Here is an 18,802-nt window from a genome sequence, read left to right on the forward strand (position 1 = left end):
GGTTCACTTACATTAATGAGCAGCTGCTGCAGTGTAGTGCAGTCAGAGGGATCAGAGGGAGCTGTCTCTGGTCGCTGCTGTGCCGCCTCGCCCGCAGGGGTGTTTTCCACTAAGTCATTCGGCTGAGGTCTGTCCTGGATTTGTAGAAAAATGTGACACATCAATACATGAGCAATAAACAATGTCTGAAGCTACCTGTGCTCTCTATGTAACGTCTTTGTGATATTTCTATTAGGTAATATTAACAACATAATCTATTTATACTCTAAAAGATACCTGTTACATTGTACGGGAGTGCCCTATAACTTCTCCTTATAATTATCCTAAGTGATGTATTGTGCTCAGTGACTCACGGTGCTGGTGTCATCCTCATGGTTGTCCAGGGTGTCCTTGAAGGTCACACTGTCCGACAAGGACTCCTGGTCAGGGGGACAGGTTTGTGACTGGCCAGGCTCCTCGCTACCATCCTCCCTATCGGCGGTACAGCTTCCTGGAATGACAAATGTTATCATCTTAAAATCATAGTTATTGTTAGTCTTACATTCTTATACAAATACATTATCTTATTGTGAAATTATTTAAATTAAATTATAAATTATAAATTAGGTTATTAAGAATATGTATGTATGGACACATTTATATAGAGAGAGAATCGCTCACCGGTGAAGGAGGGGTCATTTGTCGGGACTGAAATCGCACCAGTGCAGCAAAAGAATATCCTCATGAAGACCGGGAAGCATGCTGACACCCTCTCCTTCTTCTTTTGCTTTTTCTTCTTCCCGAGGCCTGCCTCAGGTGCGACCATAGCTTTGCCAAAACTCCACTGGGTCTCCTTTGCTGGCCCCTTCTCCTCCTGAGCAATCGGGGCATGTGGCTTCAATTGGCCACAGTGTTTTTGACCCATTGCCAGAGAACTGGGTCAATTAGTATTCTGCGAATAGTAAGTTCTGAGAATAAATAATTAGTCAATAAGTAATCACAAAGCAAATCGGTAAATAGTACATTCAAACTGAGAAGTAATCAGCAAACCGATATCAACGCAGCTGTGGACCGTCTAACAGGCTGGAAACTGTGACATCAGCTGTGATGCAAACATCACTTTAACACTTCAGAATGCTATTGTGACATCATCACATATCATTAAATATAGATGCATACACACATACATTGGAGGTTTAAGCTAATTTAGTGTATATTTTTCAATTGATTGATCTTTTTTCTGTAGAAATGGCAACTTGTCATATATAAAAACAGCAGCAATGTGTTCTACTGTGTATTAATTTAAAACAGCCAAACAATAACAGTCAGACAGCAACACCTTTTATACAGTTTGGTGACCATCAGCATCATGATGGATGTATCCCTGTAGCAAAGTTTACCTGTGTTGATGTCAAATGTCATATGTATATATTTTTAACTGCAGTACACCCTCATCTTTAACCATAGAAGGGAATGCAATAGGGTCAGAGCACAGATGTTGAAAGTCCAAGGCAAAAGTGGAAAAAACGACAGTAGGGTGTCTACAAATAAATAAATCATAGTTTTAATGATAATCATTTATGTAAGGTGGCAAATACAAGTTGAGGAAACAATGTACACACTGCAAACATGACAAAATAACCAGGAACAGAACAAAATAAACTCACTAAAAACAAATCTATCTCTCCAATTTAAATTATATTGCAACAGAACTCGTTCCTCCATATTAAGAACCTACTCTCTACCCAACTGAGGGCAGTGCCCGCAACATGTTACATATGATCACCCTGAGTAATGAAGAACATGGCATGTTCAAAAACCAGAAGAGCCTGTGAGCCTCAGGGACCGCAGTGATGGAGACCTGGACCACCACACTAGCCCAGCTAACACACACTGTTGTCCCACCATTGCTGTTCGCTTGTGGTTTGGTTTGATTTAATTTCCGTGAGACAATATTGTGTAGCAACGTGAGAGAGTCCTAAGACACTTTAGTTGCCTATATGTGTTTTTAAATAAGGTAATGTTATTTATAGAGTATGTTTATTATATGTTGGTGAAACCTAATGAAGAATCAAAGTGATCAGAGTGGCTGAGCAGTGTCAGTTCACATATTTACACACATATTAGGGTTATAGACCACTGAAGATCCATTGAAACATCCAACAAGGGTTTACAGAGTAGGCATTTAAAGCATCTGAGCACGCCCAGTAAAACCCTAAAACCCTAAGGACCAACCTGATCTTTTCCCTCCAAGGCAAGAAGTGAGATAACCATGAAATGAGGAAATAAATTCACTCTGTGGAACTTTAATAAGCAAAATATGTTTTCACCTGCATAACTTCGTGTGGGGGTTAAGAAAAGCCAGTGAATATATTCTAGTAAAACGATACTTCATAGCACCTCAATGAACCTTTATTCAATTTGACAGAAAATATATGGTCCTTTTCTATTAATAACCTTAAGAAAATTACTTGAAGTTCTCGACAATGTGCCGAGGCGGAGTCTTTATCTGGTTTCAATCAAATAAAATATGTTTTCTATCCAAAGCACATGAAACGTCTTTTTCCTGCGTTCAGATGAGCTCAGTCGTCTGGAGACAATGTGACTGACAGCTGCCCTCTCCAGGCCTCTAACGGGGGCTGTTCCTGGAAACCCACCCAATAATTTGTGTGATTATGAATGGAAAATAACACTTTTAAAAGTATTAATCGAGGATTTGGTGCTTCATTCTTGATGTCTTTATTATATTGCGGTCTCCACACGTACCTGACTGTACTGACTTTACCAGAGTGTATTATTAATTATAACAAACGCTCAATTCTCCATATGTTTTATTCAATATATAAATACAATGGTATTATTACAGAGATTCATGTTAGAGCGTTAGCAAACTTTAAACGTTGCAGCATGCACGGGTTCATATGGTTTGCGTGCGTAAAGGGAATTTTGCAAATGCATTTTTCTACGACGTCTCCTTTGTTGTACACACACTCTCCTAGTTCCCAGCAAGACCACAAAATACCCTGAGCCCTGTAAAATGAGAAGCCTCTAAGTTCCTCTCAGTTACTGAAACGTTTATTATCCAAAGAGGAAAAAGACAAAAATTGATACAGAGAAATATGACATAATTTGGTTTCTTCCACTTTTACATTTAACATATTTCAGCATTTTGTAATCGGAGATCATGCATTTTATTCCATCTACATATATATTTTTCAAGTAAACTCTGAGCACATTTTGCGTGAGCACACTTCTAGGCAGACATTTTTCAAGGTGACTCATTTCATTTTAAATAATAGCTTCCTGGCACCAACTTTACGCGCAACATTAATGTGTAAACCTTGTGCGGTTAACATGATTTCATTCTGAACCAACAACTGACTCCTGCGGTCAAACACTGCACATTGGTTCACTGAATTGGTATTAAATATGTGTCATAAATAGTATCACCCCTTTTCATCTTTCAGTTAAATAAAAGTCATAATTTATTTTATTATAAAATAACTTTGTACAAACACATTATATACCACAAATGTCTTACAAAAATACCATCCCATTTACTGCTTCCCAGAGCAGTTTGACTGAACGTTGTAAAACAGAGGTCAATGCGTAAAATGTGTACAACGCTTTCCCCGCTGTGCATCACCGGCATACCAGAGGATAAGGGTTGGTGCTTGAACTGGTGCTTGTTAACGTATTTAATAGTTATTTCTGGGAAATGGTGCTTTGCTTAAAATATAGGATTGTTGAACAGGGAAGGCAGGGAATGTGGTTGCGGGTACACTGCCATAGTCTGATAGCCGTCTCTGGAGAGGTGCTGTGGTGCGTAATATAGACCCGTGGAGAAGCGAGGGACGACCGCCGGCCACTGGTCTGGACCGTGCTGGTCCCAGAGATCCGCATCCTTGAAGAGGTGTTGTTGTGCGTAATATAGACCCGAGGAGAATCGAGGGGGGGACGTGCAACGATCTGGACAGCTCTGGTCCAGGAGATCCGCGTCCTTCCCCTCGCCTTCCCTCTTCCACTTGGTGCGCCTGTTCTGAAACCAGATCTTCACCTGCGTCTCTGACAGGCGCAGAGCCGTGGCGATGCCGTGGCGCTCGTAGACCGATAGGTAGTGGCTGGAGCGAAAGTGATCCTCCAGGACGCGGAGCTGCTCGAAGGTAAACGCCGTCCGGATTCGCCGGGACTTGCGCTTCGGTTTCTCGGGGCCCTGATGGCTGTCGTCCGGAGCTGCTGTGGTGCCGGTTATACTTGTAGCCGGACCCGGTGCGGTGCTGACCACACGCTGTGATGGACACCCGGCTGTGTAGTGTGCCGTTCTGTCGGTGTGCTGCCATCGAGTGGCCTTATCTGGGAGGAAATAAGAGGTGCAGAGAGATGGGTAAAGATGGTTGTCAGACTTACCACACTTTCTGGATAGACATTATGGCAATAATCTGATTATTAGTAGTCTTTTTATATATTATTATTGTTATTGTTGTTGTTGTTGTATTACAGGGTCGGTGGATGTAGTTAAAGTCTAGGTTATAGAAAAATGATCAAACAATCACAAAGTTTGGAATATGACACATACACACATAAAGATCACAATCCTTATCAGAAATTGGAAAGGTTAAGGGTTAAGCCACTAAGACCAGCATCTTGTTCAGTATGCCTGGCTAATATGGCTTTTCATTTGGGCCCTTTTCCAAATCCATTGGCTTGGCGTTACGCACAGGGCGGGTGAAGATAGTATTTGCCAGTATAACACAGGCTTGATTTGGCAGGGGACAGTTAAAACAAGCATATAAAATTCAAGCCCCCCATTTTTGGCGTCGGCCAAGAAATATAAATCTGATAGTGTTGACAGTAAAACTGCCGGGGTGTAGTAGTTCAAGTAAAGAAAATAAAAAGTAACGTGTTGATTATTTCATACATATTTTATAGACTATTGTAAACTAACTAAATTTAATGCCAACAGTCTGAACATAAAAGCACGTTTACTTGTAAAGGCCCTTTTATATCAGTTTCATGGTGGCAATTAAAGTGATTGCGCAGCCCCACCTTGTGGCAACATCATCACATCAAAGGAACTATTATCTTATGTATCCATTTAATGACTGTGGAGGGAAAATTGTTTTCAATTAGTCAACGTTGTATATTATATATAATAACTAAAAACACTATACTGGTTTTATACATGTTGAAATAATGCGGTTAAATAGTGTTTAATAGGCACACAAAGCAATCATATCATCATAATATTTTTAACATTAATTCGACATTGTAATGTACCAGTGTCCTACATAATAATTATATGTATTGAACTTTAATGAACCTATTGTGTTTTCTGTAGTACTACTACTAATCTACTACTACTACTACTACTACTAATAATAATAATAATAATAATAATAATAATAATAATAATAATAATAATTTTAAGACAGGGTGCAACAGTTACAGGACAATCCCCCCCAACTTACCTTGACTTTTCTGTGCGTAAAGTTGTCTTCTGTCTGTGCTGTCCAGATGCTTGGGTCTCCCAGTGAATTTAACGGGGTCCAAGATATCACTGACAGAGAAAGCGGTTTTTCTAGCCGGGTGGACTTTTTCTGGTTGCATGGCTTGTAATATCGGGCACATAAATAGCTTAGGTGCAAAAAGGGACAACAAATAAACTCCTGCAAGAGATCCCAGCCGAGTCTTTGGAGAGATGCACCCGAGAAGACCATGCTCCCCATCCAGGGTCTCCGTTTATACCCGGCCAGCACACGACGCTCACGCTTATTGCATTAACATGAGAAATAAAACCCCCCGAAAGATTTATGAACCATGGCGATTACAAGACAAAAGAGCCCCTTTGAACACTAAAGCTCATCTAACTTTGCAAATGCCCGGGTCCAGAGCAGATGATACACTTGAGCCACACTCTTACAATGCTAATGCCCCCCCGCCACTGGGGGCCACACGCTTTCCACTTTATTACACAAGGCCTGGTTAAAATGTGCCCGGTTTCTTTAGATGCTTGTAGTTTTTTGTTGCAGCCCGTGTCATTCATTTGCAATCGTGTGATTTTACGCTGGTAGGACACGTTCAGAGTCGTTGTGATGCAAATGAGAACCGAGGAGACACATACATAACTGCGTCTTTTTCTTCTCTTTCTTCCTTTCTTTCTTGGGAAAGGAGAAAGTTGACCTGATCGACTTCCAATCTGCACGATTTGCATATCAGGGGTAATCGTTGTCAATTTGTTCTGGTTTAGTTGATATGCCAATTATTTGTGTATCATGCTAATCGTAATTAAGACCATTGCATCTTAATTTTGTTAATGAAATTGCAAATTGAAACTATAGCAGCACAAAATAATGACAGATAGGTGTGCCTTTCTCCGCGATAACAGCCCAAAACTATGGCATAACCTGCATTTTGTTATTATTATTATATATTGGTGGTTGGCTGTTCTTGCAAGATCCACTATGTCAATAAGCAGATGGTTTTACGTGTCTTGTGTTTTTACAGCTTCCCCCCTTTGTCTGGGTGCCTGAGGAAATTGGCACCAATAGGATAAATGTTGCAGTATAACTGTCCAGAAGAAAGCCCTAAACTCATTTATTGAGCAAGTGTGGCCTGTATGAATTACACATTGTTATTCATGAGGCACAATAAAAAAGGAGCAAAACAATTAAACATGCCCAATTATTTGAAATCGAAAACAAAGTTGAGCCAAATTTACAAAATTAAAGCTGTTTTTTTTTTCTCTTTATTTAATCTGCAGAAATAAAGTATTGAAGAAATGCACATTTTTATTGAGTTCTACTGTAGGTCTTTCAAAACTCCAGTATTGCGGTTGACAAGAAATGTGCAACTGAAGAACACATATTTCGCTTTTCAGACATCATACATTGTGAGTGACCAGAAGAGCCAATGCAAAAGGGGCAGGCAGATTACGTAATTGGTGTGAGGGGAAATAAACTAAGGAATAAACAAACAAAAACCAGGACAACCAATAGACTGATCGAGGAACACAGTTTACAATATACAATATAGTCTGTACAGATGTCCTTGCTGTCAAAGTGGATTTAGGCTCGTTCTTATGTAATTTAAATCAGTTATAGAAATAATCAACCGGTCTGTGCTAGATCTTCGTAACAAATATCTTAAGAGTCACTCAAACATTCCATAGGCTGAGCCAGAATGCTACACACGTATGAATAATACTAATAACATGGCCAGTGCAGTGTAGAGGAGTGTGTAAGGTGAGGTCAACCCACCAGGACAATTAGCAGATGTTACAAATAGAGGCGACCCTTTATGACCCCAGCCTTTGTGCCCAGCCCAGTGGGGTGGAGAGGTGGAGGGCTGGAGGGGGTGAATGGGGCAGCTGCCAGGAGTGTGTCTGCAAATGCACTGTGCCTTTCAGCGGGGCAAGAGAGACAGCTCCCCCTTGTGGTAGATTAAATAACACAATTTGGACTCCCCCAGTTTCAGGGTGAGATATCAATTCTCAGGGCTGGACCAAACCAAGTCTTTGACATACACCTGAAACGTACATTACAAAGCTGTCCCTTATGGCGTTTTGATGCATAAGCAGTAGAAAGTGGCTTCTGCCAGTAAAATAAAGCGAGCGATGGGATACGGGTTTCTAGGTCAAAGTTGTGATTTGGTCTAGTCCTTAAGTGTATAGTTAGCCAGTTATATCAGTTTATATGGTTTAACATGTCCATAAGCAACACTTACTTCATTAAACCTCAGACCCAAATTAATCTTACAGTGGGATTAACTGTACTTGGACTTTTCATACAGAGCAAATGTAGGAAATGAGGAAAAAAGCAGTCGTCTTTAAGTTGCATTTATTTGTAGTGCAATTCCCCTCCCCCAAATACAATGTGTTACTGTACAACTCTGTATATATTCAGAAATACATCTCATTATAAAATATATATTCTACAATCCACATAGATAATAGATAATAACACATTAAGGGCAATTAAAAAAATAAAGACAAGAAAGCAATGTCAAATCACGTGAAAAATTCCAGACCCAGAAAATAGATTTTGTGATTTTCCTCAGGAACAGCAGTGTGGTGGAATAAAGTCATGCCTTCGGCATTGGCAACAGGAGAACGAGGAGGAAGCAAATAAGCCATTCACTTCAACAGCCAAATGAACATTAGGCTATATATTTATGTATGTATGCATCTATGTATGTTGTGCATTTTGAATACGGTTGAGTACTATTTATTTTTTTCCAGTTGAGATGCCCATGACTGTTTTTGACTCTGAAGTCAAATGATTTGGTTTTATTCGGTCTGTGAATTCCAAAATGACAAATAAACCTACAAAACGAACACTCTGCCACAAAAATATCAGCACAAATATATATTCATATATATATATAATCTATATATTCTTTAATTTATTTTTGAAACGATGGTTATAAAAAAGCCCTTTTGCCACAGTTCCAATTCTGAGAAACTCACAAGCGTATTATATTCTCCATTAGCGGGTGTTTTGTTAATTGCTGGATCTTTTTAGATGCCACATTTTCATGATTTGTATGTGGAGACAGGGGAGGAGGCTAAGATAAGTAAGTGGCTTGCATCCACCAATGTAATGAGGCCAATTTGTGGCAATAAAGCAGCAGGGCAATTGCCATGGGCTACCATTGGCTGAGGCCGGGCAGAACGAACCGAGATGACCAGAACTCACAAACTCTTTGTTCCTCAGAGCCCTCCCACACTTCCCTCCATCCAGCAGTGAGACCACAATACAACACGTGGAGGACAAAGAGAGGACCCCCTCGGCCGCTCGACCTCCTGTAGACGAGGGTCTCTCTGCGCGCTGTAAACGTTTAACTGCACTCTGTGAAAGAATGAAGTGATGCTCCTCCCATAGGCTCTTTGAAGCGCCAAGCATCTCTTGCGCCAGACAGCCTGGCCTTTGTAATGGAGACGCAGTGTTCGGCACGGGTCTCCCAGTAATCCCATCAGTGCACGAGGTGGGTAACGGCTCATCTCGCGCCCTCACACGTGGTCAGTAAGGTGCATAATCAACCCCAAGAGATCGGTTCTCAGATCGCACAAACACGCAATCTCTGCTTCGGTTCCAGCTTGTCACTGGCACGCTCACAAGTGGTACAAGCATATTCTTAAAAAGCCAGCAAGACTTTTTGAAAAAGAGATTTCCCAACACATTCAAGGAAATATTGGTCTTGATCCTTTTTTGTTTGTGTTTCTTGCTTGTTTTGTTCTGTGAAAAACAACTGTGGTCGGCTGGTATTGAACAGGGGTCGGGTCTATGCAGCTGTGTGTGAATGGGGGGTGTGATTTGACAGTCTGTATAGACGTCCACAGAGTTGTACTGGGTTACAATGCATATATCCACCGAGAGAGCTTGTATCTGAACACACATCGCTATTTGAAAACTATAGGACAAACTTCACAAGCAAAATAAAACAGTCACTGATTTAGAGCTACAAAGCTACAGTGCTACCTGACAGAATATCCATAGGTGACTGCTGTTTGACCACAGTGGTGCATTATGGGAGTGCTGGACTCCTGAACACTGAAATACCTAGACTGCATACGAAGACTGACACCTGAAAAAATATATATACACACGCACGTTGAGTTTTCTTCCCAAGATGAGCACACTGGGAGAAGCATTGTGGGTGTTTCTGTGCTGGGAACACACGGGTTCACGTAAGCGAGGCGCATCTCAAGCACGCGGTCGGGGTGCAGAAGTTACAATTATGGGCTCTAGTGAAGGCTTTATTCTCCGGGTGAAGGAGAGGTTAATCTCATTGCAACAGATGGATTCAGTCACACTTTGCCCCCCCACCACCTGGTTTTCAGCATGGAAAACTATCTTATCACAAGAAAAGGGACCGGCCTCCCCTTGACCGTGGATATCTTGCACCGGAGGACCAAGCAAGCGGACAAGAAACATAGAATCACTATGAAGGTTAGAGCAAGCTGAGGGGAAAAAACGCATTCATTCCCCTCGCAGCAACTGTAAAAGTGGGATTAGGTACATCTCACGTGAAATGAAGACTGAGCCGGTATGCCTCACCTGGACTGTGAATATGAGCAGCTTTCTCTAAAGCAGTTTTGTGTTTTTAAGACTATCTGTTGTAGCAGTAATAGTTGAGCCTACGTAGTGCATTAGCCGGGCCAAACGATGACCCCTGTAGTCAATGGGACGATGAGCTGAGAAGGTTCCTGCCATCAAACAATCAGAGGCCTTGCTATCCTGCAGCCTTAAACCCTCTTTGGAGACGCCTGCAGGGCTCCCACTGTGTTTCCAGGCTTGGCAGACTTCCTGGCCGGCCTTCCCGGACACGTGGGAATCCTACAGTACTGCAATGCAGTCAAAGTCCCCCCCTCCTTGCCTGTGTGAGCGTGGCGGTGATCAGACAGAGACGGGCCGAGGGGCCACTGCAAGCTCCCAGCCAAGCCTCCTGCCATCGCCCCCGGTCAGATGAGCCGGGCCTCCCCCTCCATCTCCGGCGGCAACTCGCACACGCCCGTGAAGTGCATCTGCTTCCCCCCGTTGCGCACCCCCGAGGGGCCCAGTCTGGGGGAGGGGTTCTGGGAAGCGGACTCGAGTGCCAGGCCGCCGCCGCCCCCGGTCCGCCTCTCGCGCAGGAACCCCTCCAGCCGGCGCAGGAGCTGTTTGGGGTTCTTCTTGGCAAAGGTTTCCACATCTGCAATGGGAGGAGAGCAAGAGGAGGTTCTGTCTTAGGGTGGAGGGTGTGTTGTTGCATCACGAGCTCAGATCAGGAGACCACAGCGGTTCAAAAGAGCGGCTTTCTGGATAAGCGGCCCGGCTCATTCATTAACCTCTGGGGGCCCATAAGGGCCCGTATCTCTCAGATTAGTCTGAAACGGTTTTTACAGCTACCTTTCAGAACGAAGCCCGAGTCGGAGATGGTCTTGTTCTGCGTTTTCCAGGTCTGGTACAGGCTCAGGAAGGTGGCAACGTAGAAATCATTCAGCACCCCCACAACTTGCTGACGGCGGTTACATTCCCTGAGGAGAAACAGAGAGGGGGGGGCAAAAAAAAAAAAAAAAAAAAAAAAAGAGAAATCAGAGACACTTCGATTCTGTTACATAAAACTCCAGGAAGTTGTCAATCACTTTAACCTTTAGTTTTGTTTAGCAGGACAGTGTAGAAATGGAAGATTGTGTGGTGTGGCGATATTCCTTGAGTCTTGCACAGGAGGTGTCTACAGGACTTACTTGGTCAGGGCTTCCTCTCGCAGAGCATGGAGGGCGATGCGAGTGATGTTAATGGACATCACGCAGAAGGGGAAGTTCTGGAAGAGAAAGGCAGGGCGGACAGGGGTGAGCAGACAGTAGTGCCTGCTTGGTTCTCAACCAGCATGTTATGAAGATGAATGGTCGCTGGTCGGTTTGCTTCTGGGTCCAATGCAACTCACTGACCTGGGTTTGGTGCTGGGAGAGTTTGTAGATGTCTCGAGCCAGAGGCAGGGTCTCTGGGTCCATGACCAGGTAGAGGGTATGCATCAAGCCCAAGAAGCCAGTGCCCCGCAGATCTGTCGCCGGGTCCATCCCTGCCCCACACAGACAGACAGAGAGGGAGGGGGGGGTGGAGAGAGAGAGAGAGAGAGAGAGAGAGAGAGAGAGAGAGAGAGAGAGAGAGAGAGAGAGAGAGAGAGAGAGAGAGAGAGAGAGAGAGAGAGAGAGAGAGAGAGAGAGAGAGAGAGAGAGAGAGAGAGAGAGAGAGAGAGAGAGAGAGAGAGAGAGAGAGAGAGAGAGGGAGGTGGTGAATCCAAGTCCAAGCCATTGTATCACACAAAAAAGAAACACACTGAACAACTGTGAAAAAGCATTCCTTTAGGCATCGAGTGGACTAAAGACAATTATTTTCCCACCCAAAGTTCATGACTGGGTGTCACATGAAACCCCAGACTCTTGAATGGAAAATCATCTGCTCTGGGTTCTCTCTTTATGATCCCCGCTCTCTCCTAAGATCACACAAGCTCTTACCCTGGAATCCCAGAGTTTCCCAGTGGGGGCCATAGTGAGGGCAGTCCGCCCGGCTGCCCGTCAGCCTCTTGTAGATGGTCTGCAGCACTCGTGTGTGGACCTTTTGGCTGTGGTCCAGAGAGCCTGGGGAGGGCCAGAGCAGAAGACAGCAGTAAGAAACCTAGAAAGGCTCCCAGTCCCAGGATCGGCAGGCTCCTTGTAGTTGAGCAGGGCTCGGGCACGGCAGGGAGAGAGGGAAGCTCTGATGTGCACGGCAAGGGTTAACAAGCCTGAGAGAGTGGACCCTTGAATGTCCTTGATGTTTAATGGCCAGTGTGAGGGGGGGAGCATTCACAGACACAGGAACCCCCACGATCTCGAAGCAAAGACTTATAAGACAGTTTCCCAACATTGCCAACAGACAGCGAGTCTCCACTAGAATGCCAGCAGTGGAAGGGCATTGTGGGGGATAGGAATGGGCTCTCTTTCATGCTGGGACTCTGTGTGTAAGCTGGCCTGGAGGTGCAGGCAGGACGCTGTGGCCAGGCAGCAGGGGGCCGCTGTACTCACACTGCGCGATGGCGAACACCAGGTCTCTCTCCTCCTGCAGCTCTCGGTGGAGACGAGGGGGGCCAAACAGGAAGTGTGTGAGGGCAGCCAGCCCGGTCCGTCTCAGCGTGGGCTGGATGTTCTTCTAAAAAAAGGGGGAGGAAGACAGACAGCGGTGAGTGCTCTTGTTCCCACACAACTGCACTATAGCGTCTGGTACGGGGTGGCGGTGGGCTGGAGCCTGACCTGGGGGATGCGTTTTTGCTGTGTTTGCTTTGCAAGGTTTGTTTTCTGTGAACACTGTAGTGTGAGCCTCCCAGGTGAGCTACAGAATCACTGACATATTAAAGAGACACTATTGGATGCATCTGTATGGATGTGTGATGTACGTAATAAAAAAATTAAACATTACCAGAACAAAAGTAAACCTCTTAAAATGGCAATATTTTGTGATTTAGTCCAGTGATTCCCAGAGGAGCCCCTACCCTGTGAGTTTTTGTTCCAACTGTCAATTCCAGCTCTTAATTGAACCTTAACTGAAGTAAAAATCTTCTCAGATCGAAGACCTGGAGGGCCAGAGGCTTCTGGTTGTTGTTTCCTCCCCAAAGTCCCTTAAAACACTGTGTCAAGACTGGCTTAACTGCTCAGAATGTCCCCATGGGTCATTAGTTATCCAGCAATTGATGCCTAAGAGACATCTGCAAAACAAGCAGATTTTTGTTTTCCGGGATCAGGGTTGCTGACCCCTGTAAACACACTTCTACTTTTGTGCCGTCTGAGATTTCTTGCTTGTCCCAGTACCTGAGATGAACAAAATAAAACAAATACATTTTGCTCAGCACACATAAAAAGCCTGTCTGTTGTGTTCATCGAAGAGACCGCTAACACCAGGGGGGATCACAGCCACGCATCTCTTACCAGGCACTCCGAGAGGTCGGTGGTCTGGAAGTGCTGCAGTGCCTCGTTGAAGGAGATCAGCGGAGTGTGTCCAATGGGGTCTTCGTTGAGGACTGCAGGGGGCAGAGAAGCACAGCACTAGAGCACCCAGAGGACCGACTCCTGCAGAGGCTACTGCTGCACGACACAAATTTATGTGGACTTTGCATTTGGATCACAGAAACTCACCTGGCTGTATGCACTCCAGGGCATCCCATTGCTCCCGGGCCTGCAGCAGCTCAGGGCTCACCTCTGAAATGACAAACAGCTGTGAGGAGAACTCGCCGAGCCACCGGCTCATCCAGACAGGGGGAACCGACACACGCAAGGCGGCCCGGCCCGGGAAGCTGTACAGGGAGCAAGATGGAGCGGATTGAAATATAAAGAGATGTGCTCCACCCTACCAGCGCTCACCGACTACTAGCGACACAGCCAGAGATCCCTTGGTGTGTCAGGCTCTTAACACAGGCTGGTAACCAAGGTAGAAGGGCTTTCGTCTTTGGGGAGGAGAGGGTGTGCGTGTGTGCGTGCGTGCGTGTGTGTGTGTGTGTGCGCACGTACTGGCTCCATCTCCCATAGGATTGAGCTCCAATTCTGTGTAGATCACTAAGCATCTGACACAGGGGACTTTGGGTGCAATCTGGTACATTAAACAGAAAATGAGGAAGGCCTTTATTTTGAAGTTTTCTTTTGTTTGCTTTGTTGGTCACCCTAGCAGGTAAATTGTGTGTGTGTTTGGGCTGGGGGTGTCAAACTCCCAGGCTGCCACAGGGTCTTATGGCTTTTAATTGGTCTCAAGATGTGATTAAGCAGATACATTTAACATTACTCAGTGGGCTGCAGAATAGTCCTGTGGTCATCTTGAGACAGCAGCATATTTTAATCAACCGGAAAACTGTTCAAAATAAAATGATACATCTCAAATCATTAGAAAGTAATTAGGTTAATAAGTACTACAGTTGACAGAAAACAGAAGACACTGCGACCCCCCAAGAAGTGAAATTGACATTCCTGGTTTGTCATCTACTAAACTTTGGGATGAAGATATTTTTTAGGGGTGCTAGAAGGAAAGGATACAGACTGATGCTAAAGAAGCACCAGCAGTCAGGGCCTTGGTTTAAACATGTCACAACCAAATATTGGCACCTCCTACAGCACTGTGCCCCTTGTTGTCATATTGAGGATGTATCGAAATGTTAGGGAGGAGCGCCCCTACTGGTCCACAAAGGAACTCTTACAGATCAGATCAGGATTTGAAAGCACCAGGGAAGTGTTTTGTGCTCCCGTTTCTATGGTCTTCAAAAAATAAAGTGTGTATATATATATATATATATATATACACAAACTTTTTTTTTTTTAAATCACAAAATCTTTCATAGAAATACACTCACCCGGTTCTTCATGGTTCTTTCTCCCTGCTGCAAGAGACTGCAAGAGCCAATTCTGCTTCAAGGCTGAAATCTAAAACAATCAAAAAAGAAAAAAAAGAACATCTCACAAAGCAGAAGCTAAAACACACAAATCACATCACATACAAACCTCATATAAAAAAAATCAGATAACTTGTATAAAAAGTGAATATTTTTAAGCCCATGCACAATATTCTTAGTTGACATCTAAAATTAGGGAAGTCAAACTGACTGTGTGATAGTGTGAGAAAAATCGAAAGAATTGACTATTGCATTTACACAGTGCACAAGGGCCATCACGCAAAAAAAGGTAGCGCTCTAACAGTTTATGGATATTGTCTCACTCTTCACACCTTCCTTGGTTTAAACAGACCGGTAATGCCTGCATACTCACCGGCACAGATTTAAATGCTGAATTGCCATTGACTTGATCGTTGTGGTTGGGTCCTTCTAAAATCAACCCATTCATACCCTAGGGAAACAAAATGGTAGAAAAACACAGATTGTGTTGATGGATATCAAAGGCCAATCTATCTCCACATCCAACGCATACCGCTAAAAACATACAGCTCTTGGTGGTGACTTTGGGACTGCAGACCCTCACCACTGTCTATGAAATGAGTTCTAGGCCGAAGTGGAGTGAACAGTAACTCTTACACATGGCATTTCCAAGAACTAAGTTTATTTTTGTGGAAGTTGTCCCAGAGTTGTTTTATTTTGCTTTTTATGATAGATACTCACAGGTATGGAATTGGAGCAGCCATTGGTTAGGTTCTCTGTCTTCCTGCATTCTTGCGCTAGCCCATTAAAACCCTGTAAATGGATATATGCACCACGCAGTGTAAACAAATCACCAACAATGACATTCAATTCATAACACTCCCTGAAACAAATGTATTTCTTACATCATTTACACAGTAACTGTAGCCATGCAATATATATATAAAAACAAACAAACACACAATCTGATGTTGGCACCGATGCCCCTGTAGCTTTAAAATTCATTTGACTGCCCTGCAAATTTGGCAGCAGCCCAACAGAGGTAGAGATAATTGCTAAGTGAATAGGGAACTGCTTTGTATTTTTTGTTTGCTCAGAGGAGGAAGGATGAAATGTTGCTTTGCTTTATTTGCTAACCAAGACAGTCTCTGTTCACAAGCCAACAACCCACAAAGGTCATATGAGTGCTGCCAGATAAATGGTTTTGGTCCACCTGCAAAGGCTGACAAAAAGCTTCAGTGCGAAAGCCTGCCTTTATGGTAGTGGTTCCCAACCCTGGTTCCCAATCCTGTGGGAGCCCCTACCCTGCTGGTTTTGGTTCCAACCGAGCTCTCAATTATTTAATTGGACCCTTAATTGAACAAATAATTTCCTTAAATCTGAGCCTTTTAATTATTTTAAACAGTACAGGTTTAAAGTTACGTATAGAATTGTATAAAGAACTTATTAAAAGGACCAACGTTTATTACACAATTTAAAAAGTCAAATCTAAACAGATTGTTACTTCAATTAAGGTCCAATTAAGTAATTGAGAGCTCATTTGGAACAAAACCCAGCAGGGTAGGGGGACCTCCAGGAGCAGGGTTGGGAGCCCCTGCCTTATGCTACACTGGACACACAAACCTCTTCCTTTGCCAGGCTGCCGTTATTTCCTTCCATTGCCTCCAGGTGCTGTCTCGCCTCAGGCTTGGGTCCCTCTGCCGAGTCCTGCAGGAGCCTCAGTGCAAGCTACGAGGGTCCCAGGGGCAGACCAGCATTCACCAGAGCTACGTGTGTGAGGAAGTGCATAGTGTAGTGTTCCCCATCCGCGAGTGACTCAACAGCGAGGGGAAAAAACTCAACAGGAGTTATCCAACGCTGTGCAAGATGTCTTCAAACTGGGAAGGGCTTGGGGAACTCAGTTCGGCGTGGTTTTAATGAGTTCTCAGAGCAGGAAAGTTCACGAGCCCATGAAACAACTGAGGCCTGCCATGCCTGGGAGCGAGGGGCGGTTAGAAAACGCGCTTTCACCACAGCACAGGAGTCCGTTGTCAACACATGCGATGAACCTCTTCTGCCACCCCATCACAGAGATGCCCCGTCCCCCTGGGAGCGGGAGGCCGGGCAAGGGGAAGAGGTTAATCCAGGTGCTTCCTGCTTGAGTGAGGGCATCGCGTAGCGTCCGCAGTTATGCGCTACTGTGGGCACTGCCTGACTCCACAAGCGGCGATCTGTTAAGCCAACGCCCTTGACAGAAAGCCAGCCCACATCCTCTCGTGTTTCCGGTCTGCTGTGTTTGCAAACAACACGTTAAATGGAGTGACCAGACATCCAGGCATCTACAGGTGCAGTGAGAGGGTTTTCCAGACGAGCCCACTTAGAAGACATGTACTGGATTCGGGGAGGCAAAGAGGCAGCTTGCTCAGGTCCAGGGAGGTGGTAGGGTGGGTTACAGCATTACAGTCCCCAACCGATAGGGGTTAAAGGCGCTCTCTCCGTACTGGGGGCAGATTTTCAGGAAGTCAGTAGATTCTTCTTGCCCCTCTCCAATGATCAGCTAGAGATTAGAAAAAAGCATACAAAAAAAAATGTTAGTGCATGTCTCGGATTTGTTTGTTAGACATAGTTCAGTCAAAAATGAAGCAGCTTGATTAATCAACACCCAGTAGATCAGACCTGTTCTTTCTGTCTGTCTGTCTGTCTGTCTGTCTGTGTGTGTGTGTCTTTAGGACTGTCTGTCTGTCTGTAATGTATTACTGTCACATCTGTGGCTTCACCAGATTTAACCGAACCCTCTGCCCCACTACGGCGCATTATAATCAAATAATAAATACACAAATGACAACGCTGTATTCAAATTATTTGATTATTGACAGTTCTGTGTTGTAGAAGCCAATATACCACTTTCTTGTTAAGTGAAACACACTTCCCAACACTTTATCATATACAGTGCAAGTCGTCTACCCCTATCACGACTGACTTCAGTGTCAGTTGTGAAGTACACAGATGGTAACCCGCTTCAGATCAACATTTTTAACGTCTTTTAAATACGAACAGACAATCGGTTGCATTGTAGGTAAGGCTCTCCGGATTTGAATACACATCTCCATCTAACGGCACGAAATAAATCTGTGTCACAAATCTCTCTCATTGCGACTCCCAATACTTTTCATATATTTACTTTTGGCACAACACGATTAACATTTGCTTCCATAATTACCGCTATTGCTGTTATTATGGCGACTATATTTCTTATTCTAACATTATATCTCTTTTAAAATACATATCTCACCTCAGTTTCACTCCCTCCAATCTCTGCTTCCCTTCCCCCTTCAACAGTTACTGAAGCCACAGCCGTGCGCTGGGAATTGTAGTCGTTTCGCAAACCAGGCTTCAAAACATTGATACAGCGACTATGGCCGATACAACTACGATACCCACAATCCTCAGCGACAGAGCCGTAAGCGACCACGGCTTCACGGTGCATTATGGGGACTGTAGTTAAAATGTGTTCGAACGATGCGCGTCATTGGTGTATAAAACAACAAGTCCCATCAGCCCCATGATCGACGCAGGCAGATGACTAACGAACGTGTGAACTGTAAATAAACGGCTTACCACAAAACCCCTTCATTTAAGTTATAGCACCGTTTTGAATTATTTTAAACATATATATATGTTTAAAATAATTCAAAACGGTGCTATATATATATATATATATATATATATATATATATATATATATATATATATTTATACCACCACTCACTATACATGCAACGTGAATTCTACCTTGTATTTATGGAAACAAAAATGTTTAAAATCCATTCCATAAACAGTTACTTCAAACAATGGTAAATAGGAATAGTTTCCAAGGTAATTTAGTTTCACTACAATGAAAAGGTGGAAAAATTAACCAGGGAACTTCGTAGCGGAGAACGATCACCGTAGAAAAGTACTCCGGGAAGAAGAAAAC

At 43.9% G+C, this 18,802-nt stretch overlaps 2 protein-coding genes across 2 annotated transcripts; both read right to left on the reverse strand.

Moving 5' to 3' along the window:
• Positions 1 to 3,709: 3,709 nt before the first annotated feature.
• On the reverse strand, positions 3,710 to 5,038 carry pnx (posterior neuron-specific homeobox). The gene is made up of 2 exons (XM_066712583.1): positions 5,026 to 5,038; positions 3,710 to 4,332 (listed from the first exon to the last, which is right to left on the reverse strand). Exons 1-2 carry the CDS (start codon positions 5,036 to 5,038, stop codon positions 3,710 to 3,712), a joined length of 636 nt encoding a protein of 211 aa, XP_066568680.1.
• A 2,759-nt stretch (positions 5,039 to 7,797) lies between these two features.
• Positions 7,798 to 18,281, reverse strand: elmod3 (ELMO/CED-12 domain containing 3). The gene is made up of 13 exons (XM_066714364.1): positions 18,119 to 18,281; positions 16,471 to 17,383; positions 15,589 to 15,660; positions 15,242 to 15,319; positions 14,830 to 14,899; positions 13,628 to 13,690; positions 13,421 to 13,512; positions 12,524 to 12,647; positions 11,975 to 12,097; positions 11,408 to 11,538; positions 11,204 to 11,280; positions 10,866 to 10,993; positions 7,798 to 10,668 (listed from the first exon to the last, which is right to left on the reverse strand). Exons 2-13 carry the CDS (start codon positions 16,504 to 16,506, stop codon positions 10,439 to 10,441), a joined length of 1,224 nt encoding a protein of 407 aa, XP_066570461.1. The 5' UTR covers positions 16,507 to 17,383; positions 18,119 to 18,281; the 3' UTR covers positions 7,798 to 10,438.
• Between the last annotated feature and the right edge of the window lie 521 nt (positions 18,282 to 18,802).

The sequence above is a fragment of the Amia ocellicauda genome, chromosome 9 (assembly GCF_036373705.1).
Source record: "Amia ocellicauda isolate fAmiCal2 chromosome 9, fAmiCal2.hap1, whole genome shotgun sequence".
Classification (NCBI taxonomy): domain Eukaryota; kingdom Metazoa; phylum Chordata; class Actinopteri; order Amiiformes; family Amiidae; genus Amia; species Amia ocellicauda.